General features: G+C 62.6%; 3 protein-coding genes across 4 annotated transcripts; 1 reads left to right on the forward strand and 2 right to left on the reverse strand.

Moving 5' to 3' along the window:
* The first annotated feature begins 1,287 nt into the window (after positions 1-1,287).
* On the forward strand, positions 1,288-4,104 carry LOC140902226 (galactoside alpha-(1,2)-fucosyltransferase 2-like). 2 transcript variants are annotated; one of them, XM_073322084.1, is made up of 2 exons: positions 1,288-1,364; positions 2,902-4,104. In XM_073322084.1, exon 2 carries the CDS (start codon positions 2,937-2,939, stop codon positions 3,978-3,980), a length of 1,044 nt encoding a protein of 347 aa, XP_073178185.1. In that variant the 5' UTR covers positions 1,288-1,364; positions 2,902-2,936; the 3' UTR covers positions 3,981-4,104. The 2 variants fall into 2 exon arrangements, with proteins under 2 accessions (XP_073178185.1, XP_073178183.1); XM_073322082.1 differs by having other exon boundaries at positions 1,303-1,407.
* A 3,301-nt stretch (positions 4,105-7,405) lies between these two features.
* On the reverse strand, positions 7,406-10,948 carry LOC140902220 (galactoside alpha-(1,2)-fucosyltransferase 2-like). The gene is made up of 2 exons (XM_073322072.1): positions 10,881-10,948; positions 7,406-9,402 (listed from the first exon to the last, which is right to left on the reverse strand). The coding sequence occupies exon 2, from the start codon at positions 9,372-9,374 to the stop codon at positions 8,148-8,150; it is 1,227 nt and encodes a 408-aa protein (XP_073178173.1). The 5' UTR covers positions 9,375-9,402; positions 10,881-10,948; the 3' UTR covers positions 7,406-8,147.
* Positions 10,949-12,305: 1,357 nt separating this feature from the next.
* Positions 12,306-20,128, reverse strand: KMT5C (lysine methyltransferase 5C). The gene is given in 10 exon segments (XM_073322204.1): positions 12,306-15,287; positions 15,446-15,633; positions 15,875-16,011; positions 16,450-16,473; positions 17,028-17,187; positions 17,790-17,847; positions 17,850-17,898; positions 18,034-18,199; positions 18,772-18,909; positions 20,027-20,128. Coding segments are annotated over 9 exon segments (2,118 nt in total). The 5' UTR covers positions 18,882-18,909; positions 20,027-20,128; the 3' UTR covers positions 12,306-14,061.
* Between the last annotated feature and the right edge of the window lie 4,658 nt (positions 20,129-24,786).

A 24,786-nucleotide genomic window follows, 5' to 3' on the forward strand; every position in this document is an offset into this window, starting at 1 on the left:
CCTCCCACCAGCAGTGAGGCGAGGGATCCAGTGGCCAACGACGGGGGGGATCCAGTGGCCAACGACGGGGGTGGGTGTGCAGGGCTGCTGGCGGGACAAACGTGCAGTGTGTGGGGCCGGCCGCTCCCCTGCTGGGCCATCAGCACAGCCCACACTGTGTGCCAGCAGGGCCCTGCCCCCCGGGAGCGCGGGGCTGCTCCGTGTCCCCCAGGTTCCCTCCCCTGCTGAGCCCCCTGCCTGGCCGGGATCACTGAGGCCCCTGCAGTCAGGTTCCCTGGGCCCTGGTGCACAATGCAGCCTTCGGGCTTAACCCCTTCCTGCCCGCGCTGTAGCTGGGGGCCGGGGCCGGCTGGGTTATGTGGGTGGCCAGCAGAAGCTTGGGGGGCATTAGCTGCCTTTCCCCTCTGTGCGGGCAGGGACAAGCTGCTTCCGTCCATGGGGGAGTGAGGGGGGGGGGCGAATCTGTGGATGGTTGGGCGGGGAGGGGGCTTCCACCCCAGCCGAAAGGGATGGGGAGCCCGGAGGTTATGGCAGGGCTGGGGGGGCCAGTTGCTGGCTCCTGGGTTCTCGCCGCCGGGTTATAGTTCATCAGAGCTTGACACAGACTCCCAGAGAGCGCCCCCTAGTGACCAGCCCTGCAGCCCAGCGCCCCCTTGTGCTGCCCTGGGGCAATGGGGCCAGCCCCGCCTGCCAGGGAAGAGCACCCCCTGCTGGCCCCCCCCACCTGACTTCCTGCAGCCCAGCGTCCCCTAGTGCCGCCCTGGGGCAATGGGACCAGCTCTGCCTGCCAGGGGCCCCCCACCCCACTCCCCACAGATGCGCAGAGCCCTGAGCAGGGCTGGACATGGGGCTGGTCGCACTCCAGGATGCTCCAGCCTCACCCTGAGCAGCAATGGGTGGCTCCCGGCCAGCAGTGCAGCCTGGCACAGCCCGCGGCCCATTAGCCATGTCGTTATCACGCTCGGCATCAGGGCACAGAGTTAATGACCAGCTAATTCAGCCGGCCGGGGAAGGGGAGGCCTGTCTGGCTGCTCCTGCTGTACCCCATGCTGGGCCCAGGGTGTGCTGGGCAGAAAGGCGGGGGCTCGATAGGGGGCGCACTCCCCTGGCAGGCAGGACTGGGCCTGATGCCCCAGGGCAGTGCCAGGGGCATGGGGCTGCCGTCAAGTGCCAGGCCCAGAGGCACCGGGGCCATGAAGTGCCAGGCCCAGATGTCAGACAGTGCAAGGCACAAATTCAGCGCTGTCCCCACCCCTGAAGGCAGGGCTCAGATCCCCTCCCATCTGCCGGGGCGCAGCCGAGCCCAGCCTCTCCAAGCAGTGCGACCTGCTGGCAGCCCCGAGCTGGATCCGTTCTGCTGACAGGTGCGGCCGGGCGGGGTGGGAGCGATGGAAGGAGAGAGCCCAGGTGTGTGGTGAGAGAAGGGAGTGGGACAAAGGCAGAGACAGAGGGTGCAGGGGAAGCGGGGACTGTCCTGCCCTGCCCCAGCGAAGGAGGATCTCTGGGCTCAGGTGGTTGGAACAAGGGAACAAGAGAGGGGACTAGATCCTCGCTGAGAGGGGACAGGTTTCAGAGTAGCAGCCGTGTTAGTCTGTATTCGCAAAAAGAACAGGCGTAAATAAATTGGTTAGTCTCTAAGGTGCCACAAGTCCTCCTTTTCTGTTTGAGAGGGGATAGAGAACCCAGGAGTCCTGGCTCCCACCCCCTGCTCTAACCACCAGACTCCACTCCCCTCCCAGAGCCGGGGTGAGAACCCAGGAGTCCTGGCTCCCAGCTCCCCTCGCCAAGGCAGTTTGTGTTTCTCTCCCAGTGGCTGGCAAAGGGTTACTAGGAAGGAAGAAATATCTGGGGTGGGAGGTGGGGGGGGGAGAATTTGGCTCCCGTCTGTTCCTTCTCATGCCCCCACCTGCCTCCGGGCCCAGGTGATACAGTCCCATGGGTGAGGTTGGAGGGGAGAAAGAATCCAACTACAAATAGACACATACGTCCTTTCGCCCTCTCTGGGACAGGGAAGTGGGGTCTACTAGTTAGAAAGGGAGGGGGCTGGGAGCCAGGACTCCTAGATTCTCTCCCCAGCTCGGGGAGGGGAGTGGTGTCTAGCGGTTAGAGCAGGGGGGGCTGGGAGCCAGGACTCCTGGGTTCTCTTCCTGGCTCTGGGAGTGGGATGGGGTCTAGTGGTTAGAAGTGGGGGCTGGGGGGCTATGCCCAGCTCTGGGGAGGGAGGGAGATCCAGTGGGGGGAGGGCCCAGGGCCTATCCGGGATCGTGTCACGCTCCTCAGAGCCGCCAGCATTTCTTCCGCCCCAGAGGAATTTTCCTTATTTGCTTTTGATCTGATCTGATCTGAGGCTGAACAGGAAATTGTCGTCCCCCCTTCCCCCACCCACCCCAGCCTGGCCACCCACAGCCCTGTCCTCTGCCCCCCACCCCTGGGCCTGTTGGGGTCCAAAGGGGACAACGCCACAAAGAAGCCCAGCACCACATCGACCCCAGCCCTCTCCCCGAACACTGCACTTAACCCACAGAAGCTGGGGGTGGGGGAGCCCAGGGCCGGGCTAGTAGGGGACTGTGGGTTGGGAGTGAGAGGCACCAGTAGAGCTGGGAGGGGAAACACTGTTGCTCTGACTGTTCTTGCCTGGCCCGGTGTCGGCTGGCAGGTGAAGGGGCCGATCCGGGGTCAAGGGGCTGTGGGGCTTCAGCCTCCCGAAACTGAATGACTCTGCTCCCCTCCCCTGACATTCTTCTGGAGCTGGAGTCCCTTGGTCCCTCAGCCGGGCTGTGGGAAAGGGGGGTTATTGGCCCTGGGAGACCCTCTCCCATCTCCTCGAACCATCCCCTCCGTTCCTCCCCTCTTCCCCTCACTCCACTCACCACCCACCCACCCTGCTCCTTCTCTCCCCAGGCTGGGACCCCTTTTTCCTATCACTGCTGAGAGCCATGACGGCCCCGGACTCCTGGGTCCCCTTCCGGCTGCCCCTCCAGCTCAGCCTCTACCTGCTGGCCATCATGACCCTCTCCATATTCCTCCACCTGAGCAGCAGGTTCCCCACTGCAAGACTGAGGCATCCTTCCTTGAACGCAACGAAGGGGTCCCCAGCCACGCCCCCCACCACAACCCCTGCCACGGAGCGGGGCATGTGGACCGTGAACTCCATCGGGCGCCTGGGGAACCAGATGGGGGAATACGCCACCCTCTATGCCCTGGCCAAGATGAATGGGCACCAGGCCTACATCCTCCCACAGATGCACCAGCAGCTGGCACCGGTCTTCCGCATCACCCTGCCCGTGATCTCCAACGACGTGGTCCGGAGCATCCCATGGAGGAACTATGGGCTCCACGACTGGATGTCGGAGGAGTACAGGCACATCAAGGGGAAATACGTCCGGCTGACGGGCTACCCCTGCTCCTGGACCTTCTACCACCACCTCCGGCAGGAGATCCTCCAGGAATTCTCCTTCCATGACCACGTCAAGGAGGAGGCCAACCGGTACCTGGCCGGGCTGCGTGGGCAGCGCCGGAACGTGACCTACGTGGGTGTCCACGTCCGGAGGGGGGACTACGTCCGGGTGATGCCACAGATCTGGAAGGGGGTGGTGGCGGACAAGGCCTACCTGGAGAAGGCCATGGGCTACTTCCGGGCCAAGTACCAGGAGCCGGTCTTCGTGGTGACCAGCAATGGGATGGAGTGGTGCCGGGAGAACATCAATGCCTCACGGGGAGATGTGTATTTCTCGGGGGACGGGAAGGAGTCGTCGCCAGGGAGGGATTTCGCTCTCTTGGCTCATTGCAACCACACGATCATGACCATTGGGACCTTCGGCATCTGGGTCGGCTACCTGGTCGGTGGGGAAACCATCTACTTAGCCAACTACACCCTCCCCGACTCCCCCTTCCTCCGGGTCTTCAAGCCTGAGGCTGCCTTCCTCCCCGAGTGGATCGGGATCAACGCTGATCTCTCCCCACTGCGGAGTGGGACATAGGGACAGAAAGGATCCAGCCTGCAGGCCACCAGCAGGATCCGCTGGGATAGTGGGCCAGCCCCGAGCTGGGGTATGCAGCCCTGGGGAGTTTAGGGGGCATCAGCACGGACCTTGGTCAGGTACTGACTGGGAGGGGGGTGGGGAAAGATGATGTGTGTTCATTCTGCCGACCTTCTCCTAGGAGTCACCAAATGGGTCCATCATGAGGTTGAATGGTTAAAACTTGCTTCTCAGCTAGCTCGTTTAAAACTCTTGGCTGTAAGTTATTTGGACCTGCTGATTTTAAAATGTCTCACTTTGATAGCTGCTGTTTAGCAGCCTCCTGAGATATGAGTGGAATGGAAAGAGCATTAGCATCACCATGTGATATGACATCATCTGTTTTTCCCCCCAAACACAAAACAAAAATATTTATTGAACAATTCTGCCTTTTCTGCATTATTGATAATTCTACCATTTCCATCTAAAATGCATCAATAGCATTGTCAGGATTCTTTTTGTTCCTAATATACATTAAAAAAAAACAGCCTTCTTATTGTCCTCAACACTGCAGGCCATAGAATGTGCCTTGTTTCCCTTTGCTTCCCTTATCAATTTTCTACCATCCCTAGTTTCTGGTTTATATACTGTCCACTTTCCCCGTACTTCCATTTGTTATTGCTGCTTTCACTTCCTCTCTAAACCAGGTCAGTCTGTGACCAGTACAGTCTTCTTCCTCAAGCGTGGAATAGTGGCTGTCTGGGCAAGTAGTCAGGTGTTTGGTAAACAATCCCCAATCAGTAGCCACATGGGTCTGATTAAATTCTTCCTCCAGGCTGCTTCGGTTCCTAATTCCTTTCAGCTTGATGAAACTAGCCCTTTGAAAAAAGCAGGGAGGGCTGGGCGCCAGGACTCCTGGGTTCTATCCCCTGCTGAGTAGGGCAGGTTCAGCAGGGCTTTGTGGGTGGGCACATACCTGGGATATAAACCAGCCCCAGTGTGTATGTGGCACAGGGCTGTAAAGGCAGAACTGCTGGGCAAATGATGGGCTTTTACAAGCAACAATAAAATTGGAATGACAAGGCCCCGCTCCGCCCTCACCCCCCGCTCCTTGGGCCAATCCTTCTGCCCAGAGTTCCCTGCCCTATGGATCTAGCCCAGCCCTAGCCAGGGAGTGCCCCACTGAATACCGCCCTTCCCTGTCCGCCAAGGAAAGAACCCAGGAGTCCTGGCTCCCCTTTCCCACTGTAATCACTAGACCCCTCTTGCTCTTGGGTCAGCAGGAATGGGGGGTGGGTGGAGCCCAACCCTGGGGGAAATTTACCCTCCACGGGACTGATACACAGTTTAGCAGCTGTGACCTATTAGCACCCCCTTCCCGCCCTGGAAGAACCCATGCGTCCGGCCGCCCTCTGCCGTGGCAGAGCCAGCCTTGAGCCCCAAGGGCTTGTGGGGAGCGGGGGTGGCTGAATCTGGTGGGGGGGGGGAAGAGTGGGGGGATCTCTCTGTCCATCCCCAATACAAGCCACATGGGAGGTTTGGGCCAGCCGGGCTGGAAGGAGAGCCTCCCCCCGCAGCCCCGCCCTGCCTGCCGTCTGTAATGCCCGGGCTCTGTGGTTGCCGTGGGCCCCGCGCTGGGGCAGGGGAGGCCAGGGGAAGGGACACCGGCTCTAAACACTCAATCCAGCTGCTGAGCGATGGCCGATCCAGCCCCGCTGGGGGCCCCTCCTCCTGGTTTGGTGGCCTCTGCAAACTTGATCTGTGAGGCTTTCTTCTACGTCATTGACATTAACTAGCTCAGGGTCAAGAACCGACCCCTGCGGGATCCGCCCCTGGAAACCACCCCCCCATCCGCGCTCGATGGCTTGTCTCCATGTACAGGTACATTATGAGACCCGTCAGCTGGGCGGATGTGACTCCATTTAACGAGGGCCACGCTCATTTCCTAGTGTTCTTGTTAATCAGTCACCAGCTCCCGCGCCTTGCCTGACACCAACCCTGTGACTTTCCTCAACCGAACATGCAATCACAGTGAAAGAGCCTAGCAGGTGAGTATGACAGGGTCTAGCTTCCATAGTCCCAAGATAATGAATGAGGCACCCTCCTTTCATGCTTTATTAATCGAGTCCCGCATCAGCCGCCCCATTATCTTCCCTGGGATCGAGGTCAGGCTGACCGGCCCATAATTATTTGGGTCATCCCATTTACCCTTTTTAAAAATTGGCACTCTAGTTTAATTCTGGACCTGCTGCAGGGCAAAATCAACATATTGCTCTGCGATACAACCGCATTTGCTCCAACCCCTCAGACAGAGACAAACACCTACAAGATCTCTGTCAAGCTTTCTTACAACTACAATACCCACCTGCAGAAGTAAAGAAACAGATTGATAGAGCCAGAAGAGTTCCCAGAAGTTACCTACTACAGGACAGGCCTAACAAAGAAAATAACAGAACACCACTAGCCGTCACCTTCAGCCCCCAACTAAAACCCCTCCAACGCATTATTAAGGATCTACAACCTATCCTAAAGGATGACCCAACACTCTCACAAGTCTTGGGAGACAGGCCAGTCCTTGCCTACAGACAGCCCCGCAACCTGAAGCAAATACTCACCAACAACCACATACCACACAACAGAACCACTAACCCAGGAACTTATCCTTGCAACAAAGCCCGTTGCCAATTGTGCCCACATATCTATTCAGGGGACACCATCACAGGGCCTAATAACATCAGCCACACTATCAGAGGCTCGTTCACCTGCACATCCACCAATGTGATCTATGCCATCATGTGCCAGCAATGCCCCTCTGCCATGTACATTGGTCAAACTGGACAGTCTCTACGTAAAAGAATAAATGGACACAAATCAGATGTCAAGAATTATAACATTCATAAACCAGTCGGAGAACACTTCAATCTCTCTGGTCACGCAATCACAGACATGAAGGTCGCTATCTTAAAACAAAAAAACTTCAAATCCAGACTCCAGCGAGAAACTGCTGAATTGGAATTCATTTGCAAATTGGATACTATTAATTTAGGCTTAAATAGAGACTGGGAGTGGCTAAGTCATTATGCAAGGTAGCCTGTTTCCTCTTGTTTTTTCCTACCCCCCCCCCCCAGATGTTCTGGTTTAACTTGGATTTAAACCTGGAGAATGGTCAGTTTAGATGAGCTATTACCAGCAGGAGAGTGAGTTTGTGTGTGTATGGGGGTGGGGGGGATGTGAGAAAACCTTGATCTATGCAGGAAATAGCCCGACTTGATTATGTAAAGAGTTGTCACTTTGGATGGGCTAGCACCAGCAGGAGAGTGAATTTGTGTGGGGGGGTGGAGGGTGAGAAAACCTGGATTTGTGCTGGAAATGGCCCACCTGTTGATCACTTTAGATAAGCTATTACCAGCAGGACAGTGGGGTGGGAGGAGGTATTGTTTCATGATTTCTGTGTGTATATAAAGTCTGCTGCAGTTTCCACGGTAAACATCTGATGAAGTGAGCTGTAGCTCACGAAAGCTCATGCTCAAATAAATTGGTTAGTCTCTAAGGTGCCACAAGTCCTCCTTTTCTTTTTGCGAATACAGACTAACACGGCTGTTCCTCTGAAACATAAACAGTGCCGTCAGTTCCTCAGCCAGCTCTTTTCAAACTCTTCCATGCATATTACCATGACCTGCTGATGTTAAAATCACTCACTTTTGTAGCTGCTGTTTAACATCCACCTGAGCTACTAGTGGAATGGAAAGTGCGTTCGCATTGTCATACGCTATGACAACATCATCTGTTTTTTTCCCAGACACAGAACAGAAATATTTATTGAAAAATTCTACCTTGTCTGCAGTGTTGAAAATTCTACCATTTCCATCTAAAAGGGATCAATATCATTCTCAGGATCCTTTTTTGTTCCTAATATACATTAAAAAAAAACAACACAGTATGGGCTTTAACTCTGCTTGCCATAGATGTCTCCTTGTGTCCCTTTGCTTCCCTTATCAATTTTCTACAATCCCTAGTTTCTGATTTATATATATTACTATCCACTGCCCCTTTCTTCCATTTGTTATTTATTATTTTTATAGCTGGCTTCACTTCCTGGCTTTACTTCACTTCACTTCTAATCCTGACTCACAGCTCCCCTGTTCTAACAGTTCAACCTAGGAACAAGATGGCCCCTTCTGAGGAATCCTAGGACAAAGTTGGCAGAAGGGAGCCAGGTTGTCTTGACCCCACCCTGTGCCTGACCAACATCTGCTCTGATGCACTCTGAACTCTCCAGCGCCCTCTTCCCTGGCTGGTGGCTGGCCCGCTATCCCTGCGGGTCCTGTTGGTAGCCTGTGGGCGGGCTCCTTTCTGCCGCTCTGTCCCATTCAGCAGCGGAGAGAGATCAGCGTTAATCCCGATCCAGTCAGGGAGGAAGACGGCCGCAGGCTTGAAGGACCGCAGGAAGGGGGAATTGGGGAGCATGTAGTTGGCCAAGTAGACGGTCTCCCCCCCAGCCAGGTAGCTGGCCCAAATGCCGAAGCTCCCGATGGTCATGATCGTGTGGTTGCAATGGACCAAGAGAGCGAAATCCCCCCCCGGCGACGACTCCTTCCCGTCCCCCGAGAAATACACGTCTCCCCGTGAGGTGTCGATGTTCTCCCGGCACCACTCCATCCCGTTGCTGGTCACCACGAAGACCGGCTCCTGGTACTTGGCCCGGAAGTAGCCCATGGCCTTCTCCAGGTAGGCCTTGTCCGCCACCACCCCCTTCCGGACCTGTGGCATCACCTGGACGTAGTCCCCCCTCCGGACGTGGACACCCACGTAGGTCACGTTCCGGCGCTGCCCACGCAGCCCGGCCAGGTACCGGTTGGCCTCCTCCTTGATGTGGTCGTGGAAGGAGAATTCCTGGAGGATCTCCTGCCGGAGGTGGTGGTAGAAGGTCCAGGACCAGGGGTAGCCCGTCAGCCGGACGTATTTCCCCTTGATGTGCCTGTACTCCTCCGACATCCAATTGTGTAGCGCGTAATTCCTCCACGGGATGCTCCGGACCATGTTGCTGGACATCACGGGCAGGGTGATGCGGAAGAGCGGTGCCAGATGTTGGTGCATCTCCGGGAGGATGTAGGCCTGGTGCCCGTTCATCTTGGCCAGGGCGTAGAGGGTGGCGTATTCCCCCATCTGGTTCCCCAGGCGCCCGAGGGAGTTCACGGTCCACACGCCCCGCTCCGTGGCAGGGGGTGTGGTGGGGGGCAGGATGGGTGACATGGCTGGGGGCCACCCCATGGCATTGGAGGAGGGCAGTCTCTGTCCTTGGGCAGGGAACCAGCCCCTCAAGTTGAAGAAGATGGAGAGGGTCAAGATGGCCAGCAGGAAGACGGAGAGCTGGAGGGGCGACCGGAAGGGGACCCAGGAGACCAGGGCAGTCATGGCCAAGGTGAGGGAAGGAGGTTCCAGCCTGGGGAGAGAGGGGGTGGGTGAAACGGGGGAGGAGCAGAGGAGGGGTCTTCCAGGCCCGAGTCCTACTGTTCCCAGGATCCCATCTGAGCTGCCCGTACTCCAGCATCCCCCCATCTCAGTCCTGCCGGTAGCACTCACTCCCCACCCTGGGCTCCACCCGCCCCTGCCGGTGCCCCCCACTCCCCACCCGCAGCCCCCTGCTAGCCCCACCCTGGGTTTAGTGCAGGTGCTGGAGGTCAGGGCCAAGGAGACAATTTCCGCTTCCTTTTCTGATCAAAGCCCAGGAAAAGCACATACTAAAAATTCCTCCTTGGAGCCAGGACAATCACTGGGGGCCCATGTGACCCTGACAGGGGATGGGTGAGTCCCAGCCCCACTGCTCCGACCACTAGAGGCCACTCCCCTCCCAGAGCCAGGGAGAGAACCCCGGAGTCCTGGCTCCCAGCCCCCCCTGCTCTACCCACCAGACCCCACTCCCCTCCCAGAGCCAGGGAGAGAACCCCGGAGTCCTGGCTCCCAGACCCCCTGCTCTACCCACCAGACCCCACTCCCCTCCCAGAGCCAGGGAGAGAACCCCGGAGTCCTGGCTCCCGGCCCCCCTGCTCTACCCACCAGACCCCACTCCCCTCCCAGAGCCAGGGAGAGAACCCTGGAGTCCTGGCTCCCAGACCCCCTGCTCTACCCACCAGACCCCACTCCCCTCCCAGAGCCAGGGAGAGAACCCAGGAGTCCTGGCTCCCGGCCCCCCTGCTCTACCCACCAGACCCCACTCCCCTCCCAGAGCCAGGGAGAGAACCCCGGAGTCCTGGCTCCCGGCCCCCCTGCTCTACCCACCAGACCCCACTCCCCTCCCAGAGCCAGGGAGAGAACCCCGGAGTCCTGGCTCCCGGCCCCCCTGCTCTACCCACCAGACCCCACTCCCCTCCCAGAGCCGGAGGGGGAACCCAGGAGTCCAGGCTCCAAGCAGGCTAGTCTCTCCCTGTCTTGTGCCTTCCAGCTAGTATAAGAGTCTGGTCAGAAATAGGCCCCCGACCATCCCACCTAGGGCAGGAAAATGGTCCTGGGGGTCGATCATAGGGGCTGGGACCAGGACTCCTGGGTTCTCTCCCTGGCTCTGGGTGGGGAGTGGGGTCTAGTGGTTAGAGCAGGGGGGCTGGGACCAGGACTCCTGGGTTCTCTCCCTGGCTCTGGGTGGGGAGTGGGGTCTAGTGGTTAGAGCAGGGGGGCTGGGAGTCAGGAGTCCTGGGTTCTCTCCCTGGCTTGGGGGAGTGGGGTCTAGTGGTTACAGCAGTCTGCCCCACTCCCACTTTTTCATTCCCGCCTTATGACCCCCCACCCCAATTTGCCCCAGCTTAGTGCCCATTCCTGGGGACCCAGAGGGGGCACGATGGTTCCCACTGCCCCGTCTCTCCCCCGCCCCCAGGCGCTCTCCCTCCAGGGCTTCCCACCCACCCGCCATTGCCCACCGGGCCACACCTGGCAGCAGGAAGGATCCAGCCCCGGCTTGCACAGGTCCAGACTGAGGCGGCTGCACCCGGGCTGGATGGGAGGGGCTGCACCTCAGGCTGGGATGGCCCCGTGGGTCCCTGCCCCCAGGGGTGGGGACAGGCCCAAGGGGGCTGGGCACCAGCGGTTGGCTTCAAACCTCTGCACTGCCCCCCATGTCCCTCTTTGGGTGGCGGGGGGGGGAGGGTGTCACAGGGAAGGGTCACGTAGCCAAAACCTGGAGCCCTCCAGGCAGTGTGAGCCCCCTACAGCCCAGCACCCCCTGGCACCGCCCTGGGGCCCCCCCAACTGCCAGTGGTGAGCGCCCCCTGCTGGAGCTGGGAGCTCTGTGGTCCCTCCATGCTCTAACCACTAGATCCCACTCCCCTCCCTGATAGAACCCAGGCGTCCTGGCTCCCAGCTCCCCCGACCGACCCCACCAGCTCTCTGGACAGACGTACAGACACAATCTCTTTTAGAAAAATCTTTATTCCAACCATGTTTTGTTCCCTACTTGTTTTTAAAAGGGGAATTTCTCTCCCCCTCCAAAAACCTGACACAAACACACCCAGCTGAGCTCCACCCCCGGAGGGGGGCTGAGAACCCCCTGGGTCCCCCACCCTCCCCCAGAGCTGGGCACATTCCCCGAGGGGGGTCTCCCACCCCCAGCTTTGCACCTTGTGCCCCTAGCACCAATCCACCCCCCCCCCATCCTGGGATCAGCTGTAGGGCTAGCCCACAGGGGTGCAAACGAGTCACCCCACTTTTCCAGTCCCATCCCCTCTTCCAGTGCAGAGCCCCCCCAGGTGACACACAGTTCAGCAGGTGTAAGCGTTCGCACCCTCCCCCCGCCCGGAAGAACCCAGGCATCCGGCCACCCTCTGCCTTGGCAGGGCCGACCGTAAGCCCTGAGGGGGCTGTGGGGAGCAGGGGCGGCTGAATCGGGGTGGGGTGAAATCTATCACCAACACACGCCGCGTGGGAGTTTCAGGTCCGCTGGGCTGGAACAGGAGGTTCCCCCCACCCTGCCTGCAAAGCCCAGGGTCTGCAGGCCCCATGGAGGGGTAGGGGGCAGGGAAAGGGGGCGCTGCACCCTGTCAGGGGAAGAGCTGTTTCTTGGACGCTTCAGAAATGGCTTCGCCTCCTCCCTCTCCCAGTGAGGTAGGTAAGTGTGAAACCCATTTTTCAGATGGGGAAACTGAGGCACAGAGGTGACGTGACTGGGCCCAGGCCAAGGTGCAGCTGGGGTTGCGACCCAGGAGTCCTGCCACCCGCCCCCCCCCCTTTCCCCTCACTCCCCTCCCGCAGCTGGGGACAGAACCAGAGTCCTGACTCCTAGCCGCCACCCCCCCAATCACTAAACCCCCCTCCCCCCTCACAGCTGAGGACAGAAACCAGGAGTGGTTCTCAGCCCTCCTGCGCCCCCCATCACTAGACCCTGCTCCCCTCCCACAGCCGGGAACCAAACCCAGGAGTCCTGGCTCCCCGCTCCTACTGTCCCCACTATCCTTTGGACCCAGCCCCCCACTATGGAGAACCCTAAACACTACGTCATGCAGCAACTCGGGTGGGGCGTTCAGATGCCCCCTTTAACCAGCCTGAGGTCACTCCCCCACCTCCCAAGCCAGTAAGGGGGCAAGGAACACCAAGCTCCAGGAATCAAGGGGGCCGGGGGCCGCCAGCCAGGGCTTGTTAGAAATAAAGCCCTTTGGGCCCCACCCCGATCAGCCCCCAGGGATCAAAATCCACCAGCTGGGCCTCAGGGACCAAAATTGATATGATCACAAACTCTCCCAGGAGCTTTCAATGTAGTCAGGCCAGGCCCCTTTTTCTGGGGGGCTTCCCCCCCACCCCACCTAGGAAAGTTTTTTTTTTTTTTAAATCAAACACCACAATTCTCCCCTCGCCCCCTGACTCCAGCAGCTGGGGATCTGAGGGAGAAAACACACCGAACTAGCACCAGAGATTTTGGGGGGGGGGGAGGGACAGCCACAGCCCCCACTGGGGTTAATCAGCCTTTGCTCCATTGGGGGTCAGCCGTAGGCCCTGCTGGGTGGCTGGCCCCCATGAGTCCAATGGAGCTACAGCCCACCGACATCGGGGGTGGGGGAAATCTGGCCCTTCCAATCTAAACGCAAGGGATGTCTCTGAGGTGAGAACTGGGGGATCAACCCGAGCCCCTAATGACAAACGAACTCACCATCCTGTACAGCCTGTTTGGCCCAGGTGGGAACCCAGGCGGCCTGGGCCAGGGCAGCATCTGAACACCCCTCTGGGCCCCCACCAGGGGGCTGGCCTGCAAAGGGTTAAGGATGCCGGGGAGACAGGGGCCCCATGTGCAGCCCCCCAGCTGTAGGGTGCAAGGCTGAGTTGGCACAAGCTGCTACCCAGGCTGGTCTCATAACCGGCTGCCGGGCATCTCCCTGTGCAGGATGCCAGGCGGTGGGCTGGTGCCCCCCGCCAGGGTATCTGGCCCAGGCCCCACTGAAAGCCTTAGCCAAGGGCTGGGTGTTGTACACGGCCGGTGGCAGGACAGGGCAGACGTGTGCCCACAGTCTGGGGAGCAGGCGGGCAGGGGGGGCCAGTGCCCTCCATCCTGATGCCCAGCACCCTGCTTTCCAGACAGTTCCCACTCTGGGGTGGGATCAAGGCCGGCGCCCCCTCAAAGGCCCCGTTGCCTGTCCCCCGAGCCAGCCAGTCCCCACTCTGGGGCAGGCACCCCCTAGAGCCCCATGCTCCATTCCCTGCCCCTGAGCAAGCCAGTCCCCGCATGGGGGCCGGATCCGGGCCAGGGCCCCCGAGAGGGGAAAGGCCCCATGTCCCAGCAGCCTGTTTGCACCCACTCCCCTCATCGGGGCTGGGGCCTCCTGCCAAACTGACTATAAATAACCCCAAAGGGTCCCGCTTGAACCAGACGCCAGAAGTCACCAACAAACCACCAGCACCCCAGGCACCCTGGCGTGGGAGGGGGGTCCGGAAAAGCTCTGTCCAATGGGGTAGGGGGGTGGCTCAGTGCAATCCCTGGGGGGAGGGGGGCATGTGCTTCAGAGACCCAGACCCCCGCTGGGCTACAGCCTCTTGCTCCAGGAGGGGCTCCGGCTCCTGGGCTGGGGGGGAGGGGGGTGGGTCAGCCAGGTGAGGAGGGAGCTGGGCCCCTCCCGGTCCCTGAGCCTCAGGCCAACTCCTCGCTGGAGGCCACGTCGAGGTCGATGGAGCCGTGGCTCACCACCAGCCGCAGGCGTTTCGGGGGGGTGAAGGGGTGAAAGGTCACTGTCCGTTTGGGCTCCTCCTGCCCCGGCCAGCACGGCCTCACTGTCTCCAGGCGGACATGGGCGTAGAGGGAGAGCTTGGGGTCGTCTCTGCCCGGGGGGGCCTTGCTGGCCTGCCGCCGGCGGCTCGGGCTGGGGGGGTGGGGCCTGGCAGGAGGCATGGCCTTGGCCTGCTGCCGGGCCATACTCCTGGTCAGACAGACCAGCTGGCTGGGGGGCTGAGGAGCAGGGGGGCAAAGCTGGGTGTCCCTGGTGCGGTGCTCCAGGGCTCCATCGGGGGCCCCCGAGTCCCCGGCACGGAGCCGCGTGTCCCCGGGGCGGAGCTCCAGAGCTCCGCCAGGGGGCCCCGAGTCCCCGGGGCGGAGCTCCAGAGCTCCGCCAGGGGGCCCCGAGTCCCCGGGGCGGAGCTCCAGAGCTCCGCCAGGGGGCCCCGAGTCCCCGGGGCGGAGCTCCAGAGCTCCGCCAGGGGGCCCCGAGTCCCCGGGGCGGAGCTCCAGAGCTCCGCCAGGGGGCCCCGAGTCCCCGGGGTGGAGCTCCAGAGCTCCGCCAGGGGGCCCCGAGTCCCCGGGGCGGAGCTGTGTGTCCCTAGCGCACAGCTTCAGGGCTCCACTAGGGGGCCCAGTGACCCCGGCCCGGAGCTGCAGAACTCCACCAGAGGGCCTTGTGCATGGGCGAGTCTCCTCCAAGCCCCGTCTGGGGCAGCTCCTGCCAGCAGTTCTGAACCCGTGCAGCTCCCAAGCCAGGGGGGATGCCGCCCCAGAGCCCTGCCCGGCCAGCCCCCTGGGCAGCCTGCCCCCCAGCTCCGCGTGGGTCGGGCCAGGTGGCGTGGGCCGCGGGACACCCAGGCCGGCGGCCGTGCAGCAGCTGTCGTCCCGCTGCGCCCGGCAGCATCTGCGCAGGGAGCGACGGAGGACGATGGTGCCGGCTGGTGCAGGGCCAGGCTGCCGGGCCCTGGGGCCCCACCATGGCAGGGTGACCCAGAGCGGCTTCCGCAGCCGGCAGCCGGCTCCCCCCGTGGCCTGGCAGGCCACGCAGTCGTGCAGGGAGATCCGCAGGTCCTTCACCGGGCCGGCGCCCAGAGCCGCGAGAGAGGAGGCCGGTCCGCGGCACGGGGCTCGGCGCTGGGAAGCTGGAAGAGGACAGAGAAACGGATGTCAAAGGCGCCGGGACGCGGCTCCTCTGGGGTGGGGCACAGGGGCTGGGTATATGGGCACCCCTCGCCCGGCGCTGGGTATACGGGGACCCCCCCGCCTTTCCCTGTGAGCTCCCCCAGGCCGGGGCTCCTACCGCAGCCATGCTCCCTCCTGCGCCGGGCCCTACGCCGCCGCCGCATGCTCTGGGGCTGCGCCTGCTTGGAGCCCCGCCCCTTCCAGCGCTGCAGCCGCCCGTCCGTCTCCCGGAGCAGGTATTTCTTCTGGGCTGAGGTAGATTGCGAGGGGTCCTTCTTCCGCAGCCGGAAGGCACCTTCCCCCTTCCTGAGGGAACAGAGACCTTGCAGACTGGAACCCAGGAGTCCTGGCTCCCTGCCCCCCCGCTCTACCCACTAGGCCCCACTCCCCTCCCAGAGCCAGGACAGAACCCAGGAGTCCTGGCTCCCTGCCCCCCCGCTCTACCCACTAGGCCCCACTCCCCTCCCAGAGCTGGGGAGAGAACCCAGGAGTCCTGGCTCCCAGCCCCCCTCCCCCATCGGCCAGCCCCTCTCCCCAGCCCCCCCACCTCTCACAGGTGCGGCATTCGCACAGCTCGTTGTTCTCCCCGAAGAAGCCGTCGCCATAGAAGCAGGTGATCTCGTCCTCCGGCTCAATGTCCCTGAGTACCTTGACGCAGGCCGTGTTCCCCTCCGTTGGGACAAACTGGGGGGACAGGGGGCATCAGCCAGGGCCCCACGGGGGGACAGGGCACAGACACTCCCACAGGATTGGGGGGGGGGCTGTCCCTCCCTGGCCATGAGGAGTCCACTGCACACGTCAGCTCCATCCAAGCCCCCACAGCAAGGCTGATCTCTCCCCAATGCCCCCCAGCTGATCGCAGCAGGGGTCTCAAAGCCCATGGCTAATCAACCCTAAGCCCCAATTTACAGATGGGGGGGGGCACTGCTCCTTGCACCTCCCCTCCCCAGGGTCTCACATTCACTGAGGGAGAACCCAGGAGTCCTGGCTCCCCCCCCAACCACTAGAACCCTCTTAGAGCTGGAGATACAACCCAGGAGTCCTGGCTCCCAGCCCCCACCTGCTCTAACCACTAGACCCCACTCCCCTCCCAGAGCCAGGACAGACCCCAAGCCCCCTTACCTTGCAGTTCGGCCTGCAGTCTGGCAGGTTCCGCAGTGGGATAGCAGGAGACACAAGAGAGACAAGCCAGAGAACAGGGTCAGACGCCTACGACTCCCCCAGGCTCAGAGCAGATCCCCACACGGCCCCGGGGACCCTCGGGGTAAGCGAACCACAGGCTGCTGCTGAGAGAGTGGCCGAAGTACGAAGGGGTGGTACACATCCTGCCCCTCTAGGGGGCGCCAGCGCCCATCCACCCCTGCCAGTGTCAGAGCTGGTGCTCTATGACCCTCACAGCACCGAGACCAAGGGGTGGGGGGGCCAGGGAGACAGATCCCACCGCTGCCCCCCAGACAGAATCCTGCTGCGCAGGCAGAGGGAGGCTTGGGTCTGTGCAGATCTCAAAGAGAACACGGGGCTCGGGGTCGGCAGTGACGGGCATCAGCAGGTCTTGGGGGAGCTCAGGGCTGGGCTAGCAGGGGCCTGCAGAGCGGGAGTGAGGGGCACCGGCAGAGCTGGGGGAGCCCAGGATTTGGGCTAGCCGGTTGGGAGCGGGCGGGGCCCGGCCGGGTTGGGAGCAGAGCCCCCCGCACCGTGGTGTTGATGAAGGCGGCGGGGCCCAGCCAGAGCTGGGCGCATTGCTTGCGCGTGGAGTACATGATGCTGAAGTCGTTCTCCCCGGCCCGCAGCAGGCTCTCGTCCGGCTCCGTCAGCTCCGCGATGCAGCCTACGAGCAGCTCCAGCTTGTCGTTCTTCCTCCTGCCGGGCGTTGGGGGATGAGTCGGGGGGCCTGTCCAGCCCCCACCCCGGGCGCTCTGGGGTGGGGTGCTGGGGCTGCTCAGATGGGGACCCCTCGGGGGTGGGGCACTGGGGCTGGTTAAACTGGAACCCCTCACCCGGCACTGAAACACAGCGGCTCTGGGGTGGGGCGGGCGACTATTATACGGGGACCCCTCCCCTGGTACCAGGACACGGTCGCTCTAGGGCAGGGCAGGGGACTGGTTATATGGGGACCGCTCACCTGGTACTGGGACATGGCCTCTCTGGGGTGGGGCAGGGGGCTGGTTATATGGGGACCCCCTTACCTGTCACCAGGACGTGGTCACTGTGGGGTGGAGTGCGGGGCTTGGTTATATGGGATCCCTCACCCAGTGCTGAGATGTGGCCTCTCTGGGGTGGGGCACAGGGGGCTACGTACACGGGGACCCCTCGCCAGACACGAGCCCTTGGGGGAGGGGGCTGGGTATACAAGGACCCCTTGCCCGGCTCTGGGCTGCGGCTGCTCTGGGGGTGGGGCGCTGGGGGCTGGGTATACGGGGACCCCTCACCCACAGGGGTGGGGTGAGCTGAGGACCCCGTACCATGACTTTGTGGACACCACCTGGGCCCCGTTGGTCTCCAGGGAGTAGCGGCTGCACGCAAGATCACGAAGCCGCTCTCCGGGAGAAAGATGCGGAGGTAGCGGAATATCTGGGGAGAGAGGATTCGAGAGGAGCCATGAACCGGGGTGAGAACCCAGGAGTCCTGGCTCCCAGCCCCCACTGCCCTCCTCTAATCACTGGCCCCCACGCCCCAGCCTGGGCCAGGACAGGACCTGGGACTCACGTGGGTTTTTAGCGCCGTCTCCTGCTGGCGGCTGCGGCTCTTGAAGTACGGGCCGGCCCATTCACCCAGCATGAGGGCGCGGTAGGCGGCGTCCAGGTCCCGGCGCCGGCGAAACGCCTCCACCGCCTCTCGCAGGTGGTGCTGCCTCCGGATGGCGGGGAGCGGGCTGGGGGAAAGGAGAGAACTGGGGTGCTACAGAGTCCTGACCACGGCCCCCCACCCCCACGCCCCTCCCCATCCCTGCCGGTGCCCCTCACTCCCGACCCGCAGCCCCCTGCCAGCCCGGCCCTGGGCTACCCCCAACCCTGCCAGTGCCCCCCACTCCTGACCCACAGCCCCCTGCTAACCCGGCCCTGGGCTCCCCCCAGCCCTGCTGGTGCCCCCCACTCCCGACCCGCAGCCCCCTGCTAGCCTGGCCCTGAGCCCCTCCCCAGCCCTGCCGGTGCCCCTCACTCCCGACCCGCAACCCCCTGCTAGCCCGGCCCTGGGCCCCCCCAGCCCTGCCGGTGCCCCTCACTCCTGACCCGCAGCCCTCTGCCCCAGCAGGCCCTGGGCTCCCCCCAGCCCTGCCGGTGCCCCCCACTCCCGACCCGCAGCCCCCTGCCAGCCTGGCCCTGAGCCCCTCCCCAGCCCTGCCGGTGCCCCTCACTCCCGACCCGCAACCCCCTGCTAGCCCGGCCCTGGGCCCCCCCAGCCCTGCCGGTGCCCCTCACTCCCGACCCACAGCCCCGCCCTGACCTGACGTTCATCTTGTGGGTCTTGAAGCCCAGGTAGGAGTCGAGCACCAGGCTGGTGGCCAGGTCGTCATTCTCGCACAGCTCCTTCGCCGTCACCCGCGTGGAGCCCATGGTCCGGCCAGACGCATGCTGCTGGCCGCTGCGCAAGTGGGGGGAGAGGGGCGTGAGCAGGCCAGACAGGAGCAGCCCCGGAGCCCCACCCCTGGGGGACCCTGCAGCACCCCCGGGTCCTCAGCATCTCTGTCCCCCCCAATTCGGGCAGAGTCTGGCAGAGGTAGGGCATTTGGGGCTGCGCTGCGGCCCCTCTGGGGTGGGGCACGGGGGACCCTGCAGGGGAGAGCACCCCTCCCCCGCAGCCCCGCACCCCCTCTTCCGTCCCTCCACTCGCAGAGCCCCGGCCCCGGCCCCGGGGGTCCCGTCAGCAGGTAACAGGGACCAGGAACGTGACAAAAACAACAGCCTGCGAACCCCCCACAGGCCACATGCAGCGGCTCATTACCGGATCCCCAGCCCCCGCCCAGAGCCGGGGAGGGAACCCAGGAGTCCTGGCTCCCAGCATCCCCCCTCCCCCCGCCCCGAGCCGGGGAGGGAACCCAGGAGTCCTGGCTCCCAGCATCCCCCCTCCCCCCGCCCCGAGCCGGGGAGGGAACCCAGGAGTCCTGGCTCCCAGCATCCCCCCTCCCCCCGCCCCGAGCCGGGGAGGGAACCCAGGAGTCCTGGCTCCAGCATCCACTCTGAGATAGCGCGTAACCCAGGAGTCCTGGCTCCCAGCATCCCCTCCCCCCGCCCCGAGCCGGGGAGGGAACCCAGGAGTCCTGGCTCCCAGCATCCCCTCCCCCCGCCCCGAGCCGGGGAGGGAACCCAGGAGTCCTGGCTCCCAGCATCCCCCCCCCCCCCCCAGCCCCGAGCCGGGGAGGGAACCCAGGAGTCCTGCCCCCCCCAAGGGACCCGATCCGCGGGGCAGCCGGCAGCGCGGGGACAAACCCCGGGGGGCTCCGTGGCGCCGCCGCCAGGACTCCTGGGTTCTCGCCCCACCCGGCCACGTGGCTCCGTGCCTCAGTTTCCCCTCTGCGGGCCGGGGGGGAGTTCAGCGGCCCCACCCCAGACAGAGCCGCCCCCCGCTGCCCCGCGGCGTGTGGGGAGCAGCGCCGGGGGGGGAGGGGGGGGAGGGGGCGGGGCCGGCGGTTGGGAGGAACCGCCATGGCCCCTCCCCCTCCCGCGCGCGCGCGCCCCCCCCCCGTCCGCTCGCGCCTCACCTGCCCCAGCCGCCGCCGCCGCCGCCTCGGCCTCTCTCTCGCCGCCCCCCCCCGGCGGGGCCCTCGCGGCCTTCGCCCCCGCCCCCCGCGCGCGGCCCATTGGGCCCGACCCGGCGCCGCCGCTTCCCATTGGGCCAGCCCGGGCGCCTGCCGCTGCTTGCCCCGCCCCCCGCCCGCGCGGCCCGCGCCTCCACCCGCCGGCGGCCGTTGGGCGTTTCGCCGTGTTTGTCATCCGCTCGTCCCGCCCTTCCTCAGCCGCCCCGCCTGGCTTTCCACTCTTTCCATGGGCGCGCCCAGGTGTCTGTCAATCTTTCGTCGGCTCCTTCTCTCCCCATTGGGTATCTGGCGCGCAACCACCACCCGCCCCGCTCCTCAGCCGCTTCCTATTGGACTGCTCGGGTGACAATCTTCTGTTCCTGCCCTCTGGAGACCAATTGGTCCCTTTCTTAGCACCTCCGCGATCTATTGGTTTGCACAGCTATCAATCTAATCTCTTTCCCGCCCACTCACCGAGAAAGGACCGCCTCGCGGCCTCTACCAGAGTCCATTGGCCGATGCCCCTTGTCGATCATCCCAGTACTCCCAGTGTCCTCTCTGATTGGTCTAGTTCTTCTTATTCTATTGGACAGTCAATCTGGCAATCACTACGCTTTGTCACACCCAGCCGCAAGCCCGCCCATACTCCTCACTGATTGGCCCACAGCCTCTGTTTATTGGGTCTAACAGCTGCCAATCATCTATTGTTACCCAGGTAGCCCACGTGAATTACTAGCGCGGGGTGCCTCAACAAAACTTTATTGACAGCCCGCTCAAGTGCACAGAGTTCCTGTTGGCCCTACAATAAACAGTTGGTAAACATGTTGGCCACTCCTCATGGTGTAAATAAAGCCAGACACAGGCAGATGGAAAAGGAGGCCCCTGGGTCCAAGGCCAAGCAACTTTATCACCAGCCCCTCTCAGGCACCTCCAGGCCTTGGGTTTTTGTAGGCCCTACAGTAAACACTTCATGAATATTTCTCAAGCTTTAACTGAAAAGGAAGCGGGCGCAAAACAAGACAAGGGGGTCGGCATTGCGCACGCCCCTCTCGGGCCTTGAGTTCTGGTAGGCCCTAGGTAAACGTAAACCTTCACCAGCGATTAAATCCAAGCGAGGGGATTTCAGAGGTGGGACGGGGAACCAAACCGGGTGCAGGGGAGGGAGACTCCTCAGAGCCACACGCTGAGACGGTTACAGGACAGTCTAGGGTGGGGAGCAGCTGTTAAGCCGGGCGAGGGGGGTCCCCGGATAACTAGCCCCTGTGCCCCACCCCAGAGGCGGTCGCACCTCAGTGTCCCCCTATAAACTCATTCCTGGCTCCGGGACACCTGCAGGCCAGGCAGCGGATATGGCCAGGCCAAGGTCTCTGGACGGCAGCAGGAACAAGCTGTCAGAGGACTCTCACACCCTGGCCCAGACTCCCTGGGGAGCCGACCAGGCTCGGCTGGGATGGAGCCTGCTGTCGAGTGACCACACCCCGAACCGCTGGTGAGTCCCAGATGGGCTGTCGGGGGAGGGATCTGCTGGGGGCAGGCTGACTGTGGGGTGGGACACGGGGGTCTTTCCCCACTAGGGGGCGCCGCCTCTAATTTGGCTCCAGGCCTGGGTGGGGGAGCCAAATCCCTGGGGGGATTCTGGCCAAGAAGTCCTCACTCCCAGCCCCCCCTCCTCTAGACGCCACTCCCCTCTCAGAGCCGGGGAAAGAACCCAGGAGTCCTGAGTCTGTGATTTTAAGAGCATTCAACAATCTCCTGCCCAATGTGATGGTGGAGGCTGGCTGTGGGCGCAGAGCCCCTCTGTGTTGGGTCGGGGTGAGCCCTGCCCCGCTGCCCCATGGATAATCCCTCCCAGGTACAACCCTCCACACCGTGCACTTTGGCCCCAGCCAGCTCCCAGGGCTGCTCTCTGTCCCCGGGGTGGGGCCATGCCAAGTGACAGGGCTCCTGTGACCCCAGCCACACACAGGAGCAGAGAAGCCGGGCGGGCAGCTCAGGAGATGTCTCTGTGACAGAGGCTCAGAGGGGTAGGTATGTATCAGCCCGATCTCATGTGAGGGAAACTGAGGCACTGCGCTGGGGAGCTGAGGTCAGAAGTGGTCACAGCAGGAAAGGAACCCAGGCTCCCAGCCCCGCTGCTCTAACCCCTAGACACCACTCCCCTCCCAGAGCTGGGATAGAGCCTCCTCCAGCCCAGATCCTGGTGGGGGACGGGGGAGAGATATTTCTTGCTCCTAAGTACACCCCAGCCAGGTGTCTCTGAGACCCCCAGCACTCCCTCCTCCCCAGGGCAGCAGCATGGGGCAGCCCTGACCCTCCTGCATGTGGGGGGGAGGAACATTAGAGGCATCCTGTGCCTTTAAATAGTGGGAGGGGGCTAGGGTGGGGGGTGTTTTAAAGGGCTCCCCCAGGCTGCAGCCTCTCTTTGGTGGGGGGAGAGAACCCAGCCTTCTGGAGAGGGAAGGAATGGGGGGTGGGGGCTCTCCTCCCTCACCAGTGTCTCACCCCCTTTCCCCTGTTTAGGTCTCTGCCATGTGGGGCTGGGCCCTGCTCCCCATCCTGCTGGCCATCTGCGGCACCGTGGGCTTCTGGGTGGTGTAAGTAACATGTATGGGGGTAGATGAGCCGCCCCCCCCCATTCTGCTTGGGGCTCCCTGCCTGCCTTAGGTGGAGAACGGGGCATGCCGTTCCCCTTGGGGGGGGGTGCTGGCTCCCATCCAGCCCCAGGGTAGGGGCTGGCTGACTCAGGGGGTAGGGAATGGGGTATGGGGCCTGTCCCCTCTAGGGATGGGTCAAGCAGGGAGGATGCTGAGGAGGGGGTTTGATGGGGTGACTCTGAGGCCCTTGGCTCCTGCTCCCCTTCCCTTCGGGGCCAGCTTGGTCACACACACACCCCTGTTCCCCACAGATACGCCATGTCCGTGGCCAACGGGTCTGTGAATGTCACAGTCATGTTCCCGTATATCAGGTAGGTGGGTCAGATGCTGATCTCAGCCCCAGGGATCAATCCGGAGTCGCTCCTGTTTGCATTGGGGGTAGGGATGGGTTCTGATTTCAGCCCCCAGGGGACAATCCGGAGTCACTCCTGTTTGCATTGGGGGCAGGGCAGGGTTCTGACCTCAGCCCCCAGGGGACAATCCAGATTCACACCAGACTGCAGTGGGGTAGGGCTGGGTTCTGATTTCAGCACACACCCCTGCCGCCAGGGCAGCGAGTGCTTGGACAGGATCAGAGCCCGGCTGTAGCTGTTGGGGTCTCTCTCAGGGATTTCCCCAGACCCCCCGCCGCCCCCCTCCCCCCAGTGACATGCCGTGTTGCAGTTTAGTTGTGGGTTGGAAATGTGAATGGAAATTGAAACCTGAATCCACGCTTTGAGAGCCTACCAATGTCTGAGAGAAAGCAGAAGGGGCTGAAAAGTCTGAACCAGGACTCGCCGACTCCCGCCGCCGTGATGTATGACAACGTCGGCCCATTCGGTTGGGCTGTCTTGGCCAGCCTGCTCATTTCAGCCGAGGATTTATGAGCCAGATCTGCGCCAGCTCTCCCCCGACGGCTCGCGATGAGCCAGGGGTGGGTGGAAAAGGCTTCAGGGCCAGGCGGTATTTACACGAAGGCACCCGCTCCGCCGAGGCGTCCGGCAGCCAGAGCTGAGCTGTTGGCGTGATCGATTTTGGCCGGTATTGGTTACAAATCGCCCGAGTATTAAATGTGAGGGGTCATGACCTATTCTCCTGACTGTCCGAGTAAAGGGCAGCAGAACTGTTCTTAGCCTGCCTGCATGCGGGGGTCTCCCTCGGGGCTTCCTTCGTGCCAGGGCTGAGCCCCGGCCGTGCGTAGCCCTGGGGCCTCCGGGCTTGTCTCCTCCGTTATGAAAGTAACAAACTTGCGTGAGTCCGGCACCTCTTGCCTTAAGAATTAAGCCCCAGTCACCTGCTAAGCAGGCGTTTGGATGCCAGATCCTAGGGCGGGGGGGGGGGGGGGGACACGGGTGTTTTGCTGGGGGGGTGGGCGCTATTTGACCTGCTCCTGTTTCAAATAGTAGGCTCCATTGAGCGTCTTTCGGTTGACGTGACCGCTAAAGCTGAAATCGCAGATACTCCGGTCTAAGTGCGGAGACCCGCTGTGGGACGGTGTTTCTGTGGAGCAGACGCCCCCGCCCGCACCAGCAGCGAGATTTCCCCCCCACCCCCAGAGCTGAAATCACTGAGCACCGGGGGGGGGGAGGGGGCAACTCGCAGGGGTCCCGGTGGCAGCACAAGGTGACGGTGCAGGGCCACCGGGGACGGAGCAGCGGCCAGAGCATTATTGGCCACAGACATGCTCCCACCCCGTTGCTAGCTCAAGAGGTCGTTATCTTGGGGAGTGTCTGGACTCAACGTTTTGATTATTCTAGTTATTTTCCGGTCAAAATGGCCAGACTGGGTCAGGCCAATGGTCCCTCTGGCCCGGTGTCCTGTCGGCCGACAGTGGCCAGTGCAGGGTGGCCCAGAGGGAACGACCAGGACAGGGACTCGTGGGGTGATCCATCCCCTGCCGTCCAGCGCCTGGCGACCAGAGGCGGGGGACGCTCGGCGTGTGGGGTTGCATCCCTGCCCGTCTTGTTTTTACTATGGTGCCATCCAGCCCACCTTCACCCTCACGGTCTCGCCCCTCGTCGGCCCTCTCCTGCCCCCCCACCCCATTTCAGTTCCCCAGGAAAACACTGGTCTCACTCTGAGATAGCGCGT

This window comes from Lepidochelys kempii, chromosome 23 (assembly GCF_965140265.1).
Source record: "Lepidochelys kempii isolate rLepKem1 chromosome 23, rLepKem1.hap2, whole genome shotgun sequence".
In the NCBI taxonomy this organism is placed as follows: Eukaryota; Metazoa; Chordata; order Testudines; family Cheloniidae; genus Lepidochelys; species Lepidochelys kempii.